General features: G+C 43.6%; 1 protein-coding gene and 1 long non-coding RNA gene across 4 annotated transcripts in view; both read left to right on the top strand.

Annotated features, from left to right (window-relative positions):
- The window catches only part of POMT1 (protein O-mannosyltransferase 1), a 54,737-nt gene that overhangs the window by 14,214 nt on the left and 15,872 nt on the right, over positions 1-24,651 (top strand). The window contains exons 4-15 of one of the 3 annotated variants that reach the window (XM_030207794.1): positions 3,200-3,250; positions 3,680-3,730; positions 4,382-4,528; positions 4,659-4,770; positions 5,364-5,438; positions 5,975-6,068; positions 7,392-7,547; positions 13,939-14,069; positions 20,728-20,823; positions 21,546-21,638; positions 21,755-21,851; positions 22,718-22,810. In XM_030207794.1, the coding sequence (XP_030063654.1) occupies positions 3,200-3,250; positions 3,680-3,730; positions 4,382-4,528; positions 4,659-4,770; positions 5,364-5,438; positions 5,975-6,068; positions 7,392-7,547; positions 13,939-14,069; positions 20,728-20,823; positions 21,546-21,638; positions 21,755-21,851; positions 22,718-22,810 (1,196 nt within the window). The remainder of the gene's footprint in view (positions 1-3,199; positions 3,251-3,679; positions 3,731-4,381; positions 4,529-4,658; positions 4,771-5,363; positions 5,439-5,974; positions 6,069-7,391; positions 7,548-13,938; positions 14,070-20,727; positions 20,824-21,545; positions 21,639-21,754; positions 21,852-22,717; positions 22,811-24,651) is intronic. The other 2 variants (XM_030207796.1, XM_030207795.1) reach the window with 2 other exon arrangements.
- Positions 7,734-9,987, top strand: LOC115473123. Its single transcript, XR_003942610.1, has 3 exons — positions 7,734-7,815; positions 9,047-9,052; positions 9,977-9,987. It is a non-coding gene; the product is annotated as an uncharacterized LOC115473123 (long non-coding RNA).

The following is a 24,651-nucleotide window of genomic DNA, read 5'->3' as shown; positions in this document are numbered from 1 at the left end:
TAAAGGGTGCATATACTCACATCCTGATACTTCCAGCCCACCGGAAGTATCTCCGATTTTGGCTGGGAATACATGATTACCAGTACTGCATGTTGCCTTTTGGCCTCGCATCAGCTCCCAGGGCCTTTGTCAATTGTCTGGCGTTAGTCGCAATGTCACTATGCAGACTGGAAGCAATGCTTTCCCTTACCTTGATGATTGGCTAGTGAAGAGCACGTCTGAGGGTGGTGCTTGGAGTCCATGCGGAGAGCTATTCGGGTGGTAGAACTACTAGGGTTCATTATAAACTACCCCGTCCCATCTTCATCCCGCTCAACAATTGGAATTCATTGGAGTCCTGCTCGATACGCAGAAAGTTTGATCTTTCCTCACAGGGCCGAGGTTTGACACTTAAGTCGCATTGTCCTCTCAGGTTGGAGCCTCTCAGCAGGTCACAGCTCGGCAGATGTTGAGGTTGTTAGGCCACATGGCTTCCACAGTTTATGTGATGCCCATGCCACGCCTTAACATGAGATCAGCCCAATGAGCCTTAGCCTACTAGTGGTACCAGGCTACAGGAGAACTGGAAGATGTCATCTGAGTGTTTCCAGACCTTGTTCACTCTCCGCTCTGGTGGACTATTTGATCCAGTTTGACCCTGGAACTTCCATTCCAAATTCTACAAAAAGTGCTGACGACGGATGCATCTCTCCTCGGTTGGGGCGCTCATGTAGATGGGCTTCACACTTGGGGAGCATGTCACTCCAGGAAACAAGTCTTCAGATCAATCTTCTGGAGCTCTGGGCGATCTGGAATGCTCTAAAGACTTTCAGAACTCGTCTGTCCAATCAAATCGTGCTCATTCAAACAGACAACCAGGTTGCAATGTATTACACCAACAAGCAGGGGGCACCGGATTACGCCCTCTGTGTCAGGAGGCTGTCCGGATGTGGCGCTGGGCTCACCAATACAGCATGTTCCTTCGAGACACTTATCTGGTGGGCTAAAAACAACAGCCTGGCCGACAGACTGAGCAGGGTTATGCAAATGCATGAGTGGTCTCTCAATATGGGCATTGCCCACAAGATCTTCCGAGAGTGGGGCACCCCTTCAGTAGATCTCTTCCACTCAACTGGATCACAAAGTCCCTTAGTTTTGCTTCAGGCCTATGACAGACTAGCATCAGATGCCTTCCTTCTGCATTGGGGGTCTGGTCTTCTGTATGCATATCCTCCCATTCTTCGTGGGGAAGACTCTGCTGAAACTCAAGCAACACCACGGGACCATGATATTAATCGTGCCTTACTGGCCTCGACAGATCTGGTTCTCTCTACTTCCGGCGTTATCCTTTGAAGAACCGTGGAGATTGAGTGAGTGTTTTCCGACCCTCATCACGCAAAACGAGGGGTCTCATCTACATCCCAGCCTTCAGTCTTTGGCCCTCATGGCCTGGATGTTGAGAGCCTAGAATTTGCTTCTCGGTTTGTCAGAGGGTGTCTCCTGAGTCTTGCTGCTTGCAGGAAAGATTCCACTAAGAGGTGTTATTCTTTCAAATGGAGAAGGTTTGCTGACTGGTGTGAGGGCAAGGCCCTAGATCCTGCTTGCTGTCCTACACAGTCCCTGCTTGAATACCTTCTGCACCTTCCCGAATCTGGTCTCCAGACCAGCTCCGTAAGTGTTCACCTCAGTGCAATTAGTGCTTATCAGCGTGTAGAGGCTAAACCCATCTCTGGACAGCTTCTAGTTCGCTCCATGAGAGGTTTGCTTTTGTCAAAGCCCCCTGTCAAACCTCTCCCTGTGTCATGGGACCTTAATGTTATTCTCACCCATCTGATGAGAGCTCCTTTCGCGCCACTAAATTCCTTCTATCTGAAGTACTTGACCTAGAAGGTCATTTTCTTGGTGGCTGTTACTTCAGCTCATAGGGTCAGTGAGCTTCAGGCTTAGTAGTGGGTGCACCTTATACTAAGTTTGATCACAACAGAGTAGTCCTCCACATGCATCCTAAGTTCCTGCCAAAGGTTGTGTTGAAGTTCCATCTGAACCAGTTGATTGTCTTGCCAACATTCTTCCCCCTGACCTCATGCCCACTTTGGACTGCAAACTAGCATTGGCCTACTACATGGAGTGTACAAGGACCCACAGACAGTCCATCCAACTTTTTGTTTCTTGTGATCCCAACAGAATGAGGGTTGCCGTTGGGGAAATGCTCAGTCTCTAATTGGCTGGCAGATTGCATTTCTTTCACTTGGGCTGGGCTGACATTAGAGGGTAATGTCAAGGCTGATAATGACAGAGCCATGGCTGTGCAGGTAGCCCACTTCGCCATTGAAGAAATTTGTAAAGTTGCGACGTGGTCTTCAGTCCACACAGTCACATCTCATTACTGCCTTGAGCAGGATACCCATTAGTCTGTTCGGGCAGCCAGTGTTGCTGAAATCTATTGGGGGTCTAGAATCCAACTCCCCCCCCCCCCCCCCCCACACACACACACACGCCTGTTTTATTCTGTTCCGGGCTGCATGCTCACTCAGTTGTATATAATTTCAGAGTTAATTTGAGTTATGGCCTCGCCAAAGTTTGTTGTTTTCTGTGAATCTGGATACTAGGGATGCCCCACTTATGAAAATTAATGCCCTGCTTGTCCTTTCAGAAGGCGAAGTTACTTACCTGTAGCAGGTATTCTCTGAGGATGGCAGGGCTTATATTCTCACAAACCCTCCCACCTCTCCTAGGAGTTGTCTCCTATTTTACTTTTTCTTGCTGTAGTATTTAATTGCGGTAACTGCGCATGAGCAGTGGGCAGGAAGGCACCCGCTCATGCGCAGTGGAGCGTGTCTCATGTTCCACAAAAGTTCTTATGGCTTATCATAAAGCCTGAACCAGGCAATGCGGCGCTGCATTACCTACTTGTGAGAATATAAGGCCTGCTGTCCTCAGAGAATACCTGCTACAGGTAAGTAAATTTGCTTTATCGGAAAACCTGATGGGGTCACGTTTTGGCAAATGCCTGCATCAGTGCTATAGTGTTTACATTTAAAGAAGAGAATGGATTCTTCTTTGAACGTGGATACTATACCTCTGAATCAGGCATTTCCGAAACATGGCTGTATCAGGTTGTCCAGTAAACTTTCTTCACACCATACTGGTGTTCCCTAGTGTTCTGGTATTCCTCTGCTGCCTCTGTTTTTTTCACACCAGATCACCTGTTTGATTCCAGATATAAAGAAGACACACAGCTCTGTGAGCAGGAGAGGAGTTACGTACCCAGGTGTGTCTATATGCTTTGTGGTGCTAAAGGGAGGCCCAATGAGAGTCTCTGTTGTACTCGAATAAGAGACTTTCAAACTGAAAATGAGGAACAGGCTAATAGCACAAAAGGTACACAGGGGTTACCATTTATTCATTTTATTTATATCGCACCTCTTCATTGATAGCTGAAGACAAGTTACATTCATATACCTCAAAGTGCTTACAATCTGTTTGTATCTGGAGTATTGGAGGGTGAAATGGCTTCTCTAGGGTTTCAAGGAGCAGAATTTGACTCCCCTGGCTCTAACCACTAAGCAGGTCTTCCACATGGGATGAAGATCTTCTTCTAGCATGCTCTGTGTAAACATATGCCCATTTGCAGTAGTAGAGATTGCTGTCACTCACTTCTGATCGGATGATTGTGTATTGACTTCCCTCTTACCTTCAGGATACCTGGGAGGATTTGATGGGAACTTTTTGTGGAACAGAATTGGAGCAGGTGAGAGCTGTTTACTTTTATTTCAAATAATGTCTTCACTTGCATCTGCAAGTTCAGTGTGCCTCACATGTTCAAAACCCTGCTTGGTCAACCCAAGCTTGTATTTTTCTGAGACAGCTAGAATGATTGCCAGTTGTAACAGGTTCTTGTAGTAGCGTTCCATGTCTGTAAAGTGCTTTGAAGAAAGTTTATAATAACTATTTAATTTCTAGAGCATTGGGAAAGGTTTGAATGTAGAAGAAAAAATTTATGGAAAAGCAATGTCTTTATTTTCCAGTTACACTAGCCCTTCGGTACAAAACAGTAAATCCCTGCATTTTTAAAACATTCTGAGAATGTTAGCACTTTCCTTCCTTTCCTCTTGCCTACCCAGGCCACTTGCTTCCCATCATAAAATTAAAGCAGTCTGCTGTCCTACAGCTGAGAGAGGTGATACCTTTTGGTAGTGAGGCTGCAGAGCCCCAGATGTTGTGTGTGTCAGCAACTCTGCTGAGTGCCACAGGCTTCCCTTATCTGGTGCTCAGTCTGAGATGTCTAGCTGTAAAAGTATTTAGGGAAAGCATATAACTTTGAAATGTCTAAGCAGAAGGTATTTACTGGCCTCACAAAAATGAAAGAGATGGCATTTACTCAGCTTTCCTTATATTGCAGAATACAGTAGCAATGTGCCTGTGTGCTTCTTGCGACTGTTGCCTGCAGTTGCAGGTGGTCTCTGTGTCCCTCTTGTGTATCAGATTGTGTTGGAGCTGCGCTTCTCGCACAGTGCAGCGCTGGGAGCTGCTGTCCTCATCTTGTTTGGTGAGTCCTGGCTTACTGTGCATTAGGAAAATGAATGTACACTAAAATGGTGGAGCTTTGGGTAATGTGATTCTCCTGTAGGGTTAGGCTGTCATTAGGTGACCATCCTGCTTTATTCTTTTTGGCACAGAGAATTCCTTGATCACACAGTCCAGGCTGATGCTTCTGGAATCCATCTTGATCTTTTTCTCTTTGCTGGCAGTCTTGTCCTATCTGAAGTTCCATAATACTCAGAAGACCAGGTAAAGCCATAGTCCTGCATGTCTCCTCAAATTAAGCACTTACCACCTCGCTAGAGGGTTAGATTGTACATTATTTACTTCAACATTTGCAGTTTAGAACAAGAGGGTAATTTGATCATGTAAAAACAAACCCCCAAAAGTCTGTACAAAATCATCACATAAGGGGTAATGGAGCAGCAGCTGAATAGAGGGACCAAGGGGGTAATGGAGCGGCAGCTGGATAGCGGGACCATGAAGGAAATGGTCTCCGTATATATTAATGAGGGAGAAATTTCTCTGGCAGCAAATCAGAAGACAGCTATCTGACGTCTGTTCGGCACACTTTGAGTGAGGCACTGCAAGGCGTTGCACTGTAAATGTGACAGTTGGTAAAAATGACCTTTGACAGATTTTCTTCTCGTTAATCAGAGTCTCAACCTGTTGTTTTCACTCGCTTTAGTTTTTAGTTGTTTTTGTGAAAATCGTTAACTGGCTTGACTAGCGTTAACAAATTTTAAAATTCAAAGAGTCTACTTTCTGGTGTTTTGTGCTGGGCTATGATTGAGGGTGTGCAGGGGACACTCTGAAAAGTAACAGGCTTCTTGTTTGTTCAGTTCACGCAGCTCTTTCTCAGTTGCTTACTGGTTTTGGCTCATGCTAACAGGACTCGCTTCTGCCTGTGCAGTTGGGTAAGTTTTTATAATTCATGATTCTCTCTTATTTCATTATATGTTGTTCAAATGGCAACTCGTGTCTGTCACTGGATTACTACAAGAAACTTTGAAATGAAGTAGCCATTGCTGAGTTCTGGGGAAGTCCTAGTAATGGCTCCCAGCATACTAGGGCCAATATTGAGTCAGCATGGTGGCCGACAAATGTTGGCTTGCTCCGTGTATTCAGTACTGGTGTCCGTATAGGTAGCGTATTCACATATATGAATAATCGGATCACTGTGCTGGCTGGAGCTACCTTTCAGCAGCCTTAAATACATATTTTATCCAGGTAACAGCTAAATATTGCTGCTTTCTAGATAAAATTTCACCCACCGTCTCTGCCCTTTTTTTAAAATATGGATAATGTTGGATCGTTTAGTGATATAAATGGCCTGGTATTTTCTTTATCGTTTTTAAAAATATGTGGATAAGCAGCTTATACTTTTGCAAGCTGTTAAATTTGCTTTGAATATTGGCCTAACTGATTTTGATATTTTTCCTGTCCTTTTCAGTGTGAAATACATGGGGCTGTTCACCTACTTACTGCTCTTGGCTATTGCAGGCGTCCATACCTGGCATCTTATTGGAAACAAGGCTTTATCCAATGTAGGTGTCTTAGTTTAATTTACCAGGAATGTCTTAGTTTAAGGTACAGTCATAAAATCAACACAAACATAGCAAAATGCCTGGATGAGCAGATAGCATGAGGTAAAATAAAAGATTTTATAAAATAAATAAAATTAAATTCTATCAAATATGGCCGGTAGTACCCAGATGTTGTTTTAGTTATGATTCCTTTTGATGGAACGTCAGTCACATTTCCTAACATAACATGTAACCATAACTCCTGCAATGAGTGGATGCCATCCCTGGTGAGATGGGGTTAAGGCCAGCATAGCTTAAACTAGTTTAACATTTCTTTACTCAAGGTGATAGGTAGTGTAACAAGTATCTTCTTAATACCATTATAAAATAGTCAACAGAGATATCTATCTATCTATCTATCTATCTATCTATCTATCTATCTATCTATCTATCTATCTATCTATCTATCTATCTATCTATCTATCTATCTATCTATCTATCTATCTATCTATCTATCTATCTATCTATCTATCTATCTATCTATCTATCTATCTATCTATCTATCTATCTATCTATCTATCTATCTATCTATCTATCTATCTATCTATCTATCTATCTATCTATCTATCTATCTATCTATCTATCTATCTATCTATCTATCTATCTATCTATCTATCGTTGTTTTCTGGTTTGACCCTGGGTTACCCAGCAACAATGCAGTGGCTTGATTTATCAGAGGGAAATCTGGTTAAAAATGGTAACAGGAATGATTACCCTAAGAAGAGAGACTAGACAGGTTAGGGTTCTTCAGCCTAGAGAAGAGATTAGGAATGGAGCTGGTAAATAGGGACTGAAAGGGCACAATCTGTGAAATTAACAGTTCATTTAATGCACATTCTAGAAAGTATTTTTCCGCTCTGTTCATAATTAAACAATGGAATTTGCTCTCAGAGGATGTGGTCAGGGCCCTTCAGTTTAACAAAGGTTTGAATAAGTCTGTAGAGAATAGATCAATTAAAGAATATCTGGCTAAATAATGGTTGAGTATTTCCATCTTCCACTTCTGAGAGTGAGCAATGTGAAATGGGCTTTCCTATTTGGGATCTGACAGGTGCATCCAAGTGAGACAAATTGGCCCTTGTCTGGGACAATGCTTGGCTCAGTGGACTATTGTCTGACTGAGCATGGAACCTCTTATACTCACCTGGGCACTGCATTTCCTGCTGTGTATGAGCTGCTCTAGAAAGCACATAACTCCTGCGTTAGGACTTTCTTACTCAAAAGTCGATCTGTCCAGTTTAGAGTTCTATGCCTTGAGCAGATGCAACTTTCATATTCCAACAGACGGCAGTATTGTGTCATGTCCTTGCCCGTGGGCTGGCTCTCCTGGTAACCCCAGTGCTTATATATCTGGGTTTCTTCTACATTCACCTGGCTCTGCTCTACCGCTCAGGGCCTCACGACCAGATCATGAGCAGTGCCTTCCAAGCCAGCTTAGAGGTAAGAACTGCAGTTATTCAGTGGTCAGTGTGCCTTGCCCTTACTGTGTCATGTGATGGTACAGGGTCAGTTTGATAGGCCATCCTTTTGCTAACTCAGAATGATACATTATTCTCTCAGCCTTTATTGGCAAGGGTATGTTCTGCATCGCTTTGGCATGTTTTTCAGATGACTCGTTAAGATGTATTTTCAAAGCACTTAGACTTCAAAGTTACATAGTAGCCTGTGGAACCTTCTAAGTCTAAGTGCTTTGAAAATGAGCCTCTTTGTATACTGTAACTCAACTCTGTTACCAGAAGTTGGTGCCGCTACCTAGATTAGAGGTAGAAGTGAGTAAAATGGTCCTTTTATTCCTGACTGGCCACATCATGACCTCCAGCTTGCTGCTTAGGAATCGCAGGTGTTTGGGTGCCCTCATGAGTTGTTATGTATGGGAGAGGAGAGAGTGGGACTGCAAATCAACAGAAGAATATGAGCTGTGCCAGATGACTTTATGGTGGTCACATGCTTTTAATAGGCAGTAGGTTCTCTGTCCCAAGAATAAGACTTACTTTATGATTTGCTCTTGGGATTAATTTGATACCAAGGGGACTATAAAATGATTACAGCTGGTCTCAGGATGACTCCCTTAAGGAGCAGGAGTGCCAGCCTTTTACTGGGTTTTATTTGATTTTTCATATTTATAGGCAGCATCTCCCCAGAGGATACAGAGAGGCATATTTTCAAAGCACTTAGCCTTCCAAAGTTCCATAGGTTTCTATGGAACTTTGGAAGGCTAAGTGTTAAATATGCCTCAGAGTGGCTTAGGTTAATAACCAGTCTTGAAACACGAAAACGTACCTGGCAATATCTAACATCTATTCAAGTCATTTGTTCCAGAGCACATCATGCAAAACCAGTTCTATTTAGAAACACTTCACCTGGTGTTTATAATATGTTTGGTAATTTTAAGTGTCCTCAAATAGACATGCCTTGTATAACTTTTTGAAAGTGGCTGTATTGTTATTTTAGTGAGATCGTGAGGAATAGTGTTTGAAGCAGATAGGGAATTTTTTTGTATACGTCCTCTTTTCAGTTTCTACCAATTTAACTTTAACCTCCAAAGAGAAGGCTCAGAGGCGCACAAGGCCCTACCATACGTTTATGCAGAAGCTGAAGTAATGTGATGCTAATTTATTTAAAACTTTAAAAACCACAAAAATGAGGTTACATTCAGTTCTCAGCCAATGTAGAGCTTCAAGGACAGATGTAATATTGTCGTGCTTTTAAGGACCTGAAATGAAACAGGCAGTAGTATTCTGTTTGACTTGAAGTCTTCTAAAATTAGTTTTTGGAAGGCCACTGTATAAAGAGTTGTGTAGCTCGAGTACAATGTAACTAGCACATAGACCAATAGTTGTACAGTCTGGTGCAGACTGATGGGTTATGCACGCATGCCAGAACTGAAGCCAGAACTGATTTCTGAGTGATCCTATGACTGTCCTGTACAGTCCCCAGAGAAGTAAGTATTTCTCAGTCTCCAACAGATGGTGGATGTGGGAAGGCTGAGCAGTCTGGGTTAGTCTGTTACCGTATTATTTCCATTCTTTCTTTTCTTAAAAAGAAAGAAAACAACCTTTGGGGTTTCTCTCTCTGATTCTGGTGCTTCTTGCTGTTTGGATCCGAGCCCCAGAGATGCTACATCCAGATGGCCAGGTCCCTCCTCCCCTAACACCCTCCTGCTTGTTTTCCATCCTGAAGTTCAGGTGGAGTACATGAAGAATGCCTCAGCTCCCTTTCTCTATGAGGAACCTGGCAGCAAAATTTAAAAAAAAACCAATCTGGTGTGTGCTCCAGGAGAGTGCAGTGGGGGTGGGTTGCCACACTTCCTTTGAGTGGGACAGTATGAGTTCTGAGAGGCTCCGCTATTGCAAAGCCTGCGGCTGGTGGGGGATTGAGACCTCAAGAGTGCCTTGCAAATTGTGTGGGGCGCTCAAGGCAGTGGACTTGGTGATGGTTTGTTCATGAATGCAGGGCACAGAAAAGCTGCAAAAATAAAGAGGCTGCACGGGAGACTCATGCTCCGGACATGGCAGCAGCTTTGATTTTAGTGGGATCTACTGCCATTTTGGTTTCAGCCCTGGTCCATGCATCATGGCTGCAAGCAGTTTCTTTGCTTCCAGCTCCAGGGGGTGATTCAAGAGAAGGGGATGCCTCCAGGGACTTTTTTCCCCCCAGACTTCATCATGGCAGTATATAAAGCTTTTTGTCTTAAAAAGGCTGGAGGTCACCTTGCCTTAAAAAGGCTCTTGTGTGAGGGGGTTCTCAGAGCTGGCCTAGTGCTCCAAAATGGGTAAAGTTTGACTGGAAAGAGGAGTTCCTTGATGAGGGGCCATTCTAAGGTGGTGAAAACCCATAAAATGGATTCTCTGTTGAAGTGGATTAGAAAGCCTTCCAGGTCTTTTCTCATGCATCAGGATATTAGGGATGTTATTCAGACGAATGGAATTTGCTAGATACGCCTTTTTAAGGTAACGTAGTCCATGGTTCGACTTTTATCATATTCCGGAACGGGACAGAGACACTTTAAGGCCACCTATGCTGGATGCGATCGTGTCTGCAGTGATTAGGAAGACTGGTACCTCACTCTTCTCGTGGAAACCCTGGAGTGGACGATTGTGACAATAGATACCAGTCTCCAGGAATGGGGTGCCCATTGGTGGCCCGGGGTGGTGGTCACTGGAAGCACTTTGGTCGATCAACTGACTGGAGATCAGAACAATTCACATGGCATTGTGGCCCTTCCAAATTCTCCTTGAGGGCAAGGTCATGCGAGTTCTTTCTGACAATGCAACTATAGTAGCTTATGTAAATTACCAGGGAGGCATGAGACGTTGTCAGTTTATGGAAGAAACTGCCCTTCTAATGGCTTAGGTAGAAAGTCACCTGGCATATCTATCAGCAGCTTACGTGGCTGGTGTGACCAACTTACAGGCAGATTTTATGAGCAGAAATGTTGGATCCAGGAGAATGGAGTCTAGGGCAAGTTACCGTCAACCTCACAGTGAGCGCTTGTGGTCAACCCATGATGAATCTGATGTCGTTGGCAGGGAATGCAAAGGTTCCCAGATTTTTCAGTCAAAGAAGAGAGGTGAACTTGGAAGGTGTTGATTGTGTCGGACAACTCTTGGCCGATCGATAACCTGCTCAGTGTTTCCTGCCTGGCCACTGCTGGGCCATGCCACTCAAAAGATCAGGAATTACAGAGGCCTTGTGGTGTTTGTGGACAGACTGGCTGAGGAGACCTTGATATGGTAACCTGGTGCAGTTGGTGGCAGAGGATCCATTGAGGCTGCTGTCAGAGAATCTGCTGAGGCGAGGTCTGGTCAGGATGGCAAACCTGTTCATTTTATTTTACATCTTGGCTCTTGAGAGGGCACAGCTATAGAAGACAGGTTATTCAGGCAAAGTGATTTCAACCATGCTGAAGTCTCAAAAATGGTCTACTACTTTGGCCTATGGCATATTTTCAAAGTATCACTAGCTTGTTCTCTTGAATTCTTTCATGGCCGAGATCTTGGAGTTTTTGCAGGATGATTTAGACAGGGGTCTTGCCTTGTTGTCCCTTAAGGTGTAAGTCTCAGTGCTAGCATGTTTTAGGGGTTTGGTGTGGGACAAGGCCTTGGCTTCACATCTAGATGTGTTTGGATTTTTCAGAGAAATAAATCTTATCGGACCTCCTCACTACCCCTTAGTTCCTTTTTGGGATTTGAATCTTATCTTGACAGCCTCAGTGCTGTCCAGTTTTTAGCCATCGGTGCAGGGTACTCTTAAGGATACTACCCTGAAGACTTTGTTTCTGATTGCTATTTCATCAGTCAGGAGAATTTTGAAATTGCAGACGTTGTTGTACAGAGAGCCTTTCCTGGTGTTATCGAAAGAGAAGTTTGGTCCTTTGTCTGGTGCCTACCTGCCTTCCTTCCCAAACTGATTTTGACCTGAAAAGTCAACCAGAGCATTGGGTTGCTGGTATTAGGGGACGCTGGTGTTGGGAGATGCCCAGTGATGCTGAGGAGCAGTGGTGCTGATGTAGACTGGATGTCAAAGGGGCATTGCTAGAGTGTATGCACCAAACAGAGGAATTTCTCTGGTCAGACCTCTTATTTGTCTTTGTTGGTGGTCAGAAGCAAGGTCAGGTGGCGTCTAAAGCGACTATTGGTGGGTGGATAAAAGAAGCTATTTCATCAGCTTATATTCTTAAAGGGCAGCAAGTGTCAAAGGCCCTGAAATCTTATTTTGCCAGGGGACAAGCAGCCTCGTGGGTGGAGTCTTCTCTAGTTTCCCCACAAGAGATTTATAAGGCTGATGTTTGGTCCTACCATGTGAATGTTCAGGCTAGGTAGGATGCAGCCTTTGGTGTGTGTGTTTTGTCTGCAGGGCTTGTAGGGTCCCACCCTTGAAGGTCATTGTTTTGGTACTTTTCATCAGTCTGGACTGGTCTGGAGGGACGCTATGGAAGGATAAATTAGATCTTACCTACTAATTGCTTTCCTTTAGTCCCTCCAGATTGGTCCAGAATCTGCCCTGGTTTGGAAAGTCTTTCTTTTCTTTCACATAAGAGAGCAATTGCTGTGCAGAGTGGTTTTGGTAGGAGTCCGAGTATGTTAGCCTTGAAGAGTGGTTTTTGCTGTAGACATAGACAGCGCTGCAGGTAGTCTAGTTGGTTCTCAGTTGTGGTGGTTGCAGAAAAAAAGAAAAAAGCAAGGCCTACCAATTGTGAACATAAGTGTTGTCATCCTGGGACAGACCAAAGGTCCATCAAGCCCAGTATCCTGTTTCTAGTAGTGGCCAATATAGGTCACAACTACCTGGTAAGATCCCAAAGAGTAAAACAGATTTTTATGCTGCTTATCCTTGAAATAAGTAGTGGATTTTCCCATCTTAGTAATGACTTATGAACTTATTTTAGGAAATAATCTACATTTTTGTAAACCCTGCTAAGCTGACTGTTTTTATCACATTCTCTGACAATTAATTCCAGAGTTTAATTATAATTTAGTTTATTCACATTTTCTATACCTTTGCTAATTGGAAGATCAAAGTGGTTTACATACTAAAATCGGAAATCTCAATGGAAAGGAACTACAAAATATGACAGGACAGTTCTAATTCCATTGATATAAATGCTAAGCAACTAATAGGAAAGAGAGAGGTTTCAGAAAGGGAAGAAATATTTACTCTGATTTGTTTTAATTTTACTACTTAGTAGCTTCATTGCATGCCTCCTAGTCCTTGTATCTTTGGAAAGAGTAACAAGTAATTCACATTTATTTGTTCCACTCCACTCAGTATTTTATAGACCTCTATCATAGCTCCCCTCTGTTGTTTCTTCAAGCTGAAGCACCCTATGGAGTTAGAAAGGCACGAGAAGTTTACTACAGCACAAGCAGATAGCAGAGAGGGAAAGATGGGTGTAACGGGAGTTTTTAGGGGTCCATATCCTTCACTTTGTTAGATATACTGATTCCAATGTTTTTTCTTAATTTTTGCTGGCCCATGTGTGCATGAAAAACCTTTTGTGTGCAAATTTTCAGCCTTGACACGATGTGTAAAGTATAGTCTATGTTCACAATAAAGAAAGTTAGCAAAACTTTTGTGTGCAAATTTTCAGCCTTGACACGATGTGTAAAGTATAGTCTATGTTCACAATAAAGAAAGTTAGCAAAACTTTTGTGTGCACAGTTTCTGGGTGTGTGTGCTTCCTTTCTGACCCTTGTGCACACGCATAGCTTAGAGGGAACACTGACAGACTCTCTGGAGACTGCACAGGACTGTTATAGGCTCACTCAGAAGTCAGTTCTCGGCCTTTACCTGGTTGTAGAAATGGAGAACCCATCAGTGTGGACTAGTCTGGAGGGATTAAAAGAAAGCAAATTAGCAGGTAAGATCAAATTTATCCTTGTTCGAAAGGACATAAGTTCCAAATATTAGAAATGAGAAACAGATTTTTACTGTGTGATCTAATAAACAGAAATACAATAAAACAGAGAAAAGAAAATAAGATTTCTTTTTTTATTGGACTAACTTAATACATTTTTTTTATTAGCTTCCGAATGTAACACTTCTTGAGATCAGAAATAAGCAAATGTTGTCAAGTATCAGAATATATAAGTGCTGTGTGATGTCTAGTGAGCTGTCTGCACTTTTATGATTTGTAACTTTTTTTATATAAATCAAGATGACTGCAGGCTATGGCTGGCAGTATAGAAATGTGGTAAATGTTTTCATTACTTCTATAGGGGGAGCCACTACTTTGTCCTATATAATCAATAATGGGCATGGGGACCTTAAGTCTCCTCCTCCAGAATAGTTCTTGATGCTTCTCTGTTGCCTCTTCATCCTTCTTTCTTAGGGTGGGTTAGCACGGATCACACAGGGTCAACCATTGGAGGTGGTATATGGTTCTCAGATCACCATGCGCAATGTCCTCAGTCAGCCTGTTCCTTGCTGGCTGCACTCTCATAAAAACACCTATCCTGTCAGGTGAGACAAGTGTCCCCTAGTGCTTGAAAGTCCTACCTAGCCCAGTGCCTGTAGGATGGTGGTTGCTATAGAAAGATCCTGCTTGTATCTTCCTCTTTTTCTTTATTTTCTTCTATTTATATTGGAACGTTTATTTTTCTTTTCTGTGTTTCTGCTTTCAAATTATATGTAAACCACTCAAGCATCTCTGGCATGGGTGGTATATTAAATATTGTAAGCTCTGTCGAGCAGGGACTGTCTCTTCATGTTCAAGTGTACAGCTCTGCGTACGTCTAGTAGCGCTATAGAAATGATAAGTAGTAGTAGTTGATAGATCTGGAAACTTGGAAATTCTGTTGGATTGGAAGGAAAGTGGCTGCCTTAGTGTTGTATCCTTGCTAGATCCTAGTGCTAGGTTTGGTACACCCAGTATACATGGGTGCACTCACTAGCCTATCATAATACATGGTACGAGGTATTTCAGAACTTAGGTTTGCACCACACTCAGTTTTTCGTAGGTGTTGCACATGATGTTTTAGTGGAAGAACATTTACCAAATGACATCTGGACAGCAGCAGGTATGTCTTGTGGAATGGAAATTGTCCTAGGGATGTGCAGAGTGTTCTTTCTAGGCAAGTATATGCGCTATGTGGGACATAAGTATAGAATTTTGTTTTTCTGTTCACCAGACCAGCACAGAACAAATGAGTTATGCACCTCACCTGGCAAATGGAGACAGAAAATATTGTGTGCCTTGCCCTATATATAGGGTGCCATGCATCCACCACATGCTCTGCTCTCTCTGGCATTCTGGTCTGATTGGAAAGATTCCCAGGCCCAGTTGGTGAACTAGGTTCCAGTTAGGTGAATACAATTAGCATTGAGTATTCAGCTTGTGGTGGTCACTTGTCTGGGAGACACATGGATGATCCAAGACCATACTCTTATTCTCCGTTTGGGGGAGGGGGGTTCTTTTCCTCGTAGTGAGGCCTTGGTTGTACCTTGCCCCTCTCCTTATTGTTTTTGGACAGAGAAGGAAAATAAAAGGAAAAACAACAATAAGGCTTGTCAAGTAAGCATGCAGTTCTCTGGTAGGAGATCAGGTTGCTGTAGATGGAAGGAAGCGGTAGATCGCCCAAGCCCTAGGACAGTGGAGGGAATTCCCATATTGTGTTTGAAGTGACACCAGGAGCAGCTCAGATCTGAGAGTCCTTGCAGTGGGGGTGGTGCCTTAAACTTGAAATTGCACCAAGAGTGACGTGGGGGGGGGGGGGGGAGCTGGGGTTTTTTTTTTCCCCCAGCCATCAACAGCTGAGGGAGCCAGAGTCCCCAGAGCAGAAGCTGATGTGTGTTTTCCTCTGAGTTTGTGTTCCTTTTACATAGAACATATTTTTTCTTAAGCAAGTTCAGGCAGTCCATTCTGCTCAGAGTGCAAGAGGCCAGCCTAAGGCTGCAGAGGAGCCATTGAAGGCCAGGAGACTCCGTCTGAGCATGGTGGAGGACTAGAAAACCCATATAGTGTCTCTTACTTGGTTAACTTGTCAGTTAGGGGTCTTTATTTTTATTTTGTTACATTTGTACCCCGCGCTTTCCCACTCATGGCAGGCTCAATGCGGCTTACATGGGGCAATGGAGGGTTAAGTGACTTGCCCAGAGCCACAAGGAGCTGCCTGTGCCTGAAGTGGGAATTGAACTCAGTTCCTCAGTTCCCCAGGACCAAAGTCCACCACCCTAACCACTAGGCCACTACTCCACTCCATCGGCAAAGCTCTGGGAAGTGAGAGAACTTGCAGTGGGAGAAGGCGATGATCCGACAGTGGTCTGCCTTTTTTGGCAAGAGGAGCAGCCAGCAATTATTATTTGGGCATCAGAGGCACTGAGTATCTCTGAAGCTCTGGTGCAAGAGGCAGAAATGTCTGGAGGTCCCATCCTGAAAGACCTGCTAAAACCTGTGTAAGCCTTTCTGATACACCGAGTGATTCAGGCTCTCATTTCAACTGAATGAGATGCACCAGAAGCTGGTTTCCAGGTTGGTAGAGCCATAGGCAGGCTGTATCCTATTTTCCCATGAGAAGGAGAAGATTAAGCTCCCTAAAGTGGGATACCTTAGTTGCAGCTGTGACAAAGAAAACAACTATGCTGGTTTAAGGTGCTACAGTCTTAAATGGATCTCCAGGATCATAAAATTGAGATCTTGTTGAATTAGGCTTTTGAAGTATTGGCTAAGATCTCCAAGCAACTGTACAAGCAGTCATCCTTTCATGCTGATAGAAGGGGCAATGGACAAGCTCTGATTTCTCCCCTCCCCCCCCCACACACAATGATGAGAAAGGGGTCCTCTGAGGAGAGGATCATATAGGTAGATGGCTGTCCAACTATTAAGAGTGGGCCTTGATCACAGTGAACAAATGGGTCATGGATATCATCAGGCGAAGATATATTCTAGAATTTGTCCTTCAACTCGCACATTCAGGCTCTCTCCCTATCATGCTGCAGTGAAGAAGGCCACCTTGGAAAGGCTACTTTGGTAGAGTTGTTTCCATTCCAACAGAGGAGTGGATTACAGGTGGGGCTCCACTCCCATATATTTCATAATGCCAAAGAAAGAAGGCTTTTTCTGCCCCATCCTGGATTTGCAGAGAGTAAATCTGGCTTTCCATATTCTAAATTTCCAGATGGAAATGCTCTGAGCAGTAATTATGGTGATGCATCAAGGGGAATGTTTGATATCCTCAGACTTCAAGGAGTTGTACTTACATATTCCATTTTGGAAAGGTCATCAAAGATGGCCCCAAGTACATTTTTGAAGGTAATGGTGGTGGTGGTTGCAGTGAAGTTTTTAAACAAGAGCAGAGTCATCATTCATCTTTAATTGAATGACTGATTCATCAAGATGAAGTAAGAGGTGGAAAGTCAGCAAGCCATTTCTTAAGTGATCCAGTTGCTTCAGTCCCCCAGTTGAGTTGTCAATTTTGAGAAACGCAAACTAGAGCCCTCAGTACCTTGAGTGTTTAGGAGCTATGTTCAATACTCAAAAAGTAAAGGTTTTTCTTACCAGGAAGAGGGCAATCGAGCTTCAAAATCAGGTAAAAGCTCTTTTGATGAAGGAAGCTTTGCATGCAGGTCCTAGGATCCATGGCAACAGCAGCAGTTGACATAGTAGCATGGGCTTGAGTTTATAAGACTGCTTCATCATTCCCTGATGGAGCGCAGGTTGGCTTACTCGGCTTCCTTGGGTGCCCAGGGTGAGAGCCAATCTGGAGTGGTGCTTGAGCTCTCAGAATCTGCTGAAAAGAGTGTGTCTGAAGCCTCTTGGTCAACCATCATTCATTTGGAGATGATCTATTCAGAAGGTGCTTCAAGCAAGAGGACACAAGGAGTTCAGCAGTGGATTGAGACCTCTGCTGTTTCAGTGGGCTGAAGTTCATTTCCAAGCTTTATTGGTAGCACACATTGTGAGCTCCCACAATGCACAAATAAATTTTGTGGGAGTTGACACAGGATGTGTTCTCCCTTATCTAGGACAGTTGGAGCCTCCAACCCTTCAAGCCATGGTCTTTGTGACACAACACAGTTTGAAGCTTCCATGGTTCATCTGTTGAAGGAAGGAATAGATAGTGGCAGGTCTGGATGTGTTGCTTCAGCTGAGGCATTTAATAGATACTCTGTTTATGTTTCCCCCATTACTGCATCTAGGCTGCGTTTTGCAGAGGGTGCCATTGCATCACAGAGTAATGGTGTAATGGCACCAGATGACCCAGGAGACCATGGTAAACTGATCTGTTCTGTGTTGACAGATAAAAGGCCGGTAGTAGGACCACAGAAAACAAAAGAAATAAGAATGAACGATTTTTCAGAAGGCTGTATTTGTGAGGAGCCAGTTAAACTAGAGTAGACAGAGGCATATTTTCAAAGCACTTAGACTTACAAAGTTGCATAGTAACTTTGTAAGTCTAAGTGCTTTGTAAATGAGCCCCAAAGTGTGGGACTGAATGGTATATATCTGAGGGTATTGAAGGAATTTATGGAAGTTCTGACAGCTCTGCTGTCTGATTTTGTTTTTCATAGTTTTTATTTAGAGTTGGAAATGTGTAGGAGTACTGCAGAAGGGCAGATAATGTGATCCCTGTCCACAAAAACAGAAATAAGTTTCCAAGTTTATTTATTCTTGGAAACTACATTCCAGTTAGACTGATCTCTGTGGTAAGTAAATTAATGGAAACACTTCTAAAACAGAGAATAGTGAGGTTTCTGAAATCCAGTGGATTGCAGGACCAGATGTAGGTCTTGTTAGACAAATTGGATTAATTTTGTTGACTGGGTGATCAGAGTTGAATCAAGGAAGGGCACTAGATGTGGTATACTTAGAATTTAGCAAAGCTTTTGGCAGAGTTCCACACAGATGACTTATAAATAAACTGAGTGCCTTCAGTATGGGCTTTAAAGTGACTGACTGGGTTAGAAACTGGTTTAATGGAAGGGGACAAAGGATAGTGGTAAATGGAACTCACTCTGAGGAAAGGGACATTTACCAGTGATGTGCCACAATAATAAGTTTGTAGTCCCATTGTTTTTAACATTTTTGTAAGTGATATTGCAGAAGGACTGCCTGGTAAGGGTTGCCTCTTTGCAAATGATACCAAAATCTGCGGTAGGGTAGACATTCCTGATGGTATGGATAACGTGAGAGAGGATCTAGTGAAGCTTGAAGAATGTTCTAGAATTTGACAACTAAAATGCCAAAAAATGAAGGGTCATGCATTTGGGCTGCAAAAACCTAAGAGAGTGGTATGGTATAGGAGGTGAAGTACTTCTGTTCATGAAAGACAATCTTAATTTAGGGTTGATCATCTTATGATCTTAAGATGGCCAAATAGGTAGAAAAGGTAACAGTAAAAACCAGAAAGATGCTTAAGTACATATGGAGAGCAGTGGCCATCAGGAAAAGGTGATTGTGCCTCTGTATAAGCCTCTGAGATCCCATTTAGACTACTGTGTACAGTTCTGGAGACTGTACCTCAAAAAGATATAAATGGGATGGAGTCCGTCCAGAGAGTAGTTATTAAAATGGTCAGTGGAGTTCTTATAGGATGGTTTGGACAGGGGACTCTCACTGTCCTCCTTGAAAATTCAGGTGATGGCCGTGACCTTGGCCTGTTTCCGTGGGAAGGTTCAGGGAATTTCCTTGGCTGCTGCCCTTGATGTAGTCTGTTTTTTGAGGGGAGTTAAGCTGATACGTCCTCTGCTACGCCCGTTGGTCCCTCCGTGGGACTTGAATCTAGTTCTGGAGGTGCTGGTGAGTCCTCCCTTTGAGCCCTTGGAGTCGTGCACTTTGAAGGACCTTACCATGAAGACTGTGTTTTTAGTGGCCATTGCTTCGGCTCGGAGGATTTCAGAGCTCCAGGCTCTGTCCTGTAGAGATCCTTTCTTGTCTTTTTCCAAGGAAAAGGTCTCTCTCGAACCAGTGCCGTCCTTTCTGCCTAAAGTGGTTTCTGACTTTCATGTGAATCAGGTGATTTCCTTGCCGGTCTTGGGGAATAGATCAGGAGATTCCTCTAAATGTGGCTTGGCAAAATTGGATGTCTGTTGGATTTTGCGTTCCTACCTTCAGAGGACGCAGGACTTTCAGGCCTCGGATAGACTGTTTGTCTTGTATGGGGGTCCTAAGAAAGGAGTGGCCACTTCCACGGCAACAATTAATTACTACATGGTTGAAGGAGGCTATTGCCTCAGCCTACTTATTGAAAGGCCGCGTTGTGCCCCCTATGCTTAAGGCACATTCTACTCGGGGGGGGGGGGGGGGGGTGGATTCCTCCTGAGCGGAATGCAGTTTCATTCCTCCTCAGGATATTTGCAGGGCAGCTGTCTGGTCTTCTATCCATTCATTTGTGAAGTATTACAGAATTGACAATTGGGCAAGAGAGGAGGCCAGATTTGGTGCTGCCGTGTTGACCTCTGCTTTTCGGGGGTCTTGCCCTTAGTATCTTACTACTTTGGTACTTCCCAAGTGTCTTGACCGGTCTAGAAGGTTGCTGAGGAAGGTGAAATTAGGCCTTACCTGCTAATTTTCTTTCCTCTAGACCCTCCAGACTGGTCAAGTACCCTCCCTGTTCTCAGCACTAGTTCTAATTCTGCTTGTTCTCGTTTTGAGCCTGTGTCCTGCTGTGGCTGTCTTATAGTAATGTTCTACGCTACTGTTATAATAGATGCCAGGGGAGGTTTTCTTTCTGGTGTCAGACTGGTGTGGCTCTGGGCGCTGTTAACGTCCGGCCCACAAAAGCACTCTTAGGTTTGAGTTTCCATGTACAGGGTTTGGGGAGTTTCTTTGGTTTGTTCTCTCCTTTTCTGTTGGTATACTGGGTGGCTAGGATTCTGCACAGGATACATATACAGTGTGCAAAGTTCAGTGTTTTCAGTCTGTCTCTGCTGGTAGGTGTGTATAACCCAAGCATCTTGACCAGTCTGGAGGGTCTAGAGGAAAGAAAATTAGCAGGTAAGACCTAATTTCACCTTGCTTTGTTACAGATATACTGAGCATGCGGTGACTGCATAGTGCCCTGTGCAGGACAGGGCTCACAACTCTTTGTTCTGGACTGATCTGGCAAAACTTGAGGAAAGAGACTTAGTAGGTAAGAAAACATGTTTCCTTTAATTGTGTGCTTTCTTCCTCTATCTGTAGATATGAGGATGGTCGGGGAAGCTCTCACCAGCAGCAGGTCACCTGCTATCCCTTTAAGGATGTGAATAACTGGTGGATTGTGAAGAACCCTGGGCTGTGAGTTTCTCTTCCGCCATCTTTCTCTGCCCTCCTTAGGAAGATAAGCAACCTATTGTCTTTTTCCTTTTTTTGATGACTCTAACCTAGACTGCTCCTTACAGTGACCTTTTTCCTTTTGATCAGCATGGTGTTAGGATATGCTGTTAAAAAAAAAACCCAAAAACAAATCATAGCTTTCTATCTTGCATGACCTCTTTCAAAGACTAGAACAGCAAAATACAGCCATTAGAGGGATGGTAATGAGGAGCAGTTGTATCAGCGGGTTCTGGATTAGGAAATAGCGTGACCAGGGGAGGCTCTGTGAGAGGCTGAAGGTCACACAGTAGGTATCCAGGATAGGTTCACTTGTTTCTCAGGATTGGCCTTGCACTCCGTGGGTACTGTATGAACATAAGCATTGCCATACTGTAACACACCAAAGGTTCATCAAGGCTGGTATCCAGTTTCCAATAGTGGCTGATCTAGGTCACAAGTATCTGGCAAGATCCTAAAGAGTAGAACAGATTTTATGCCTGCTCATCCTAGAAATAAGCAGTGGATTTTCCTAAGTACATCTTGGTAATGGCTTATGGACTTCTCTTTTAGGATATTGTCCAAACCATTTTTAAGCCTTGCTAAGCTGACTGGTTTCTGATATTGTGGTGTTCTTTTCAGCTGCTGGTATGTAACAGCACAGCTTTTTTTGTTTCTAATGCCAGTCTTTTCTTCTTTCCCATCAGGCCTAAACTGGTGGTGAGTAACCCTCCCCACCCAGTGCACCATGGTGATATTGTGCAGCTGGTACACGGGATCACAGCACGTTTTCTGAACACGTGAGTGTGGGTTTTCCTTCTCTTATCCTGCCACTACAGGCAGAAGCACCTTCTTCCAATGCTGCTGTGCCTCTGAGATGGCTACTGATATTTGTGATGGCTCTGTTTCTTCCCAGGCATGATGTAGCTGCCCCGCTTACACCCTATGCCCAGGAGGTGTCCTGTTACATAGATTATAATGTGTCCATGCCATCGCAGAACCTCTGGAGACTGGTAAGGCCACAGAATATTGCCCTTCTGTATTTTTTGTCTCTCTTCCTTCCTCTGTTTGACTTATTTGTAGATTTCATATTTTTATTTGGTTATTTGTTTTGAAAGTGTACTTGTTCTTAAATGCTGCATTTGTGCTTTGAGTGTTGCTGTCTCCTCTCCTGGTGGACTTGGATGTTTGTGGTGTGCACATAGTGTGAGTGTGTGAGAGTGATGCTGGCACACACATCTGTTGATGAATAAATCAGTTCACACAGATCTCTAAGTAAAATCGGTCAAAAAAAAGTTCAGTAGAAAGATTGTTCTTATTTAATATGTGCGCATGACATAGTTCAGAACTCTGTTCATTTTATCAGGTCAGTGAAGAAATGGCACAAATTTATGAGGTTGCTTTACTTGGATGTGATGCAGGAAGGCTGATTCTTAAAAGCTAGTCATAGATACAGTGTGTTTAGTCCAATTTAAAAGGTCTCACCTCTAACTGGTTCATTTGATTCTTATTGCCAGCTTACTGAAATTGACTAACGTGGCCACCACAGAACTTTATTCAGAGATCTCTAATAAAGAATGGCTAAGATATGGGAGTGAAAGTTAGCTGTAGCTCTTTGTATTAAATACATCCTAATAAATAAAAATAAGTGTATGTGTGAGATACACCTCTACTTAATACTGTACCTTTTCTAATTCTTTTTACCAATTCTGGTTAACAAAGAATGTCTGTTTGGAAAACAGGATACTGGGCTAGATGGGCCATTGATCTGACCTAGTATGGCTACTCTTATGTTCTTATGAATTCCTAAAGAAAACAAAGGATGGGGGAATGATGTGCAGCTTCTATCTGTCATTCATTTTTGTTTTCACCCTCCCAGGAAATAGTGAATCGTGAATCAGACATAGAAGTTTGGAAAACCATCGTATCTGAAGTGAAGTTAGTGCATGTGAACACCTCAGCTGTTTTGAAGGTAAGGGGGATAGTCTTCCCAGCAAAACAAATACAGAAACATAGAAAAATGTAGGCAGATAAAGACCATATGGTCTGTCCAGTCTGCCCATCCATTCCATCTACGTTCCTTTTCACTCCCTTAGAGATCTATGTACTTGTCCCAAGCTCTCTTGAAGCATAGGTGACTGACCACCAGATCAAGCAAATTCTAGAGGATATGCAAGGAGTGGTGCCTTAATAGGACAGGAGTCACACCCAAGCTGTCATGAAGCCCTTGATGCTGATTCCTGTCTGAGGCATTGACAGGTAGTTTGAGAGGAGGCCCGTACACTCCTGCAAGCACTTTCTGTTTCCCCCCACCCCACCCGACCAATGGCTGTGTGCTCCTCTTTTCCTTGCAGCAGCCCTCTACCTGGCCGGCTGAGAGCCAGAAGCCAGCATTGTAGAACTGAAGTGAGTTGCAGGGCTCTGCCACCATGAATCTAGAAGTGCTGCCTGGGTCATGGCCCTTAGATAGCAACATAGCAGGAAAAAATATAGCGAATGGCAAGAATAGTAAGGCCACTTTTGCCGCTGCTTCGTATGCACTTCAGGAGAGAGGTTATACTACTGTGAGTAGTGTGCAAGAGGTCAGGTGGGGGGGGGGGGGGCAACAGAGGGGTTTGTTGAGTATCCTAGAGAGCGAGCGAGCAGTTCATGGAGCTTGAGACAGCAGGAGGGCTCCTATCTTTAATATGTTTGAAAATAAATAGGTGTGTGAGGAAGGAAAATAAGTAGGAGGTGTGTGAGGAAGGATTAAGGGGGAGAGTACTTAGTCATTCATCGCAAGGGGCTATCTTTTAGCATGTTCTGGGGGTTTTGAAGGTACATGGGAAGGGGAGAATGGGAGGGTGGAAGTACGTACTTTTCTATCTATGAATATTTATATAAAATTTGTATTGTTGATCCTGAAGTTTGATTACCTATTTGCTATTGATTTAGATTTGTTTGGATCTAAGGCACTGTGTATTTTACTGATTTGTGATTTTAAAAATGTGTGGGATAAACACAAAGGAATCCTGTTCAGAAGGAGTGGATCCACAAAAGCTTAGCAGAGATTGGGTGGCAGCAACGCTAGTGCTGGGCAGACTTCTACAGTCTGTGCCTGAAAATGGCAAGGCCAAATCAAGGCCACAAGTATACATATACAATAAATTTTGTCTTGGGCAGACTGGATGGACCGTACAAGTCTTTATCTCCCGTCATCTACTATATTACTATATATGTAATAAAAAGATTTCACCTCAAAATGAATGAATGAAAAAAGCAGGAGCAATGGAGAGGCAACCTGTATAACAGCTCTTGGGATGAGAATGCTAGCTGAGCTGTAGGAGCTAACCTGTCAAGGAGCCACTGAGGAGAGTACAGTAGGGGGCACAGCAGCTCTTTGGTGGGGACCATAAACTTGTGTCTTGTCTGTGCTGCCTCTAGGTGTGGTGGCAGAGGTGGAGCTGGTGCTTCTCCTAGTTTGCTTCAAGGTGGGTGCTATATGCCTTTTGGTATTTGATGCTGCTTCATTGGTGATTTAACAGATGTTCACCAATTCCTAATTTGTCAAGACTGTCACTTCTGCTGTTTTGCATGATTTTGCTGGTCATCTGTCACCCCCACCCCAGCCCTGTGAGCTGCAGCATCAGAGAGTACTTCACTTCTCTAGTCTGGCCGGTTTCAAGCATACTGTTAAGAAATGTGGCCAATCATTACAGTGACTTTGATAGTGATGCACAACTAGGCAGTGTCTCACTGGCAGTGAATTTTCTGTAGAAGGATGAGCAGCCTAATGTCTCAAGCAGTAAGCTGAGAACCAGGGAAACCTGGTTC

The sequence above is a fragment of the Microcaecilia unicolor genome, chromosome 6 (assembly GCF_901765095.1).
Source record: "Microcaecilia unicolor chromosome 6, aMicUni1.1, whole genome shotgun sequence".
Classification (NCBI taxonomy): Eukaryota; Metazoa; Chordata; class Amphibia; order Gymnophiona; family Siphonopidae; genus Microcaecilia; species Microcaecilia unicolor.
The sequence above is the reverse complement of the archived record's forward strand: the minus strand, read 5'-3'. Positions and strand labels throughout refer to the sequence as shown.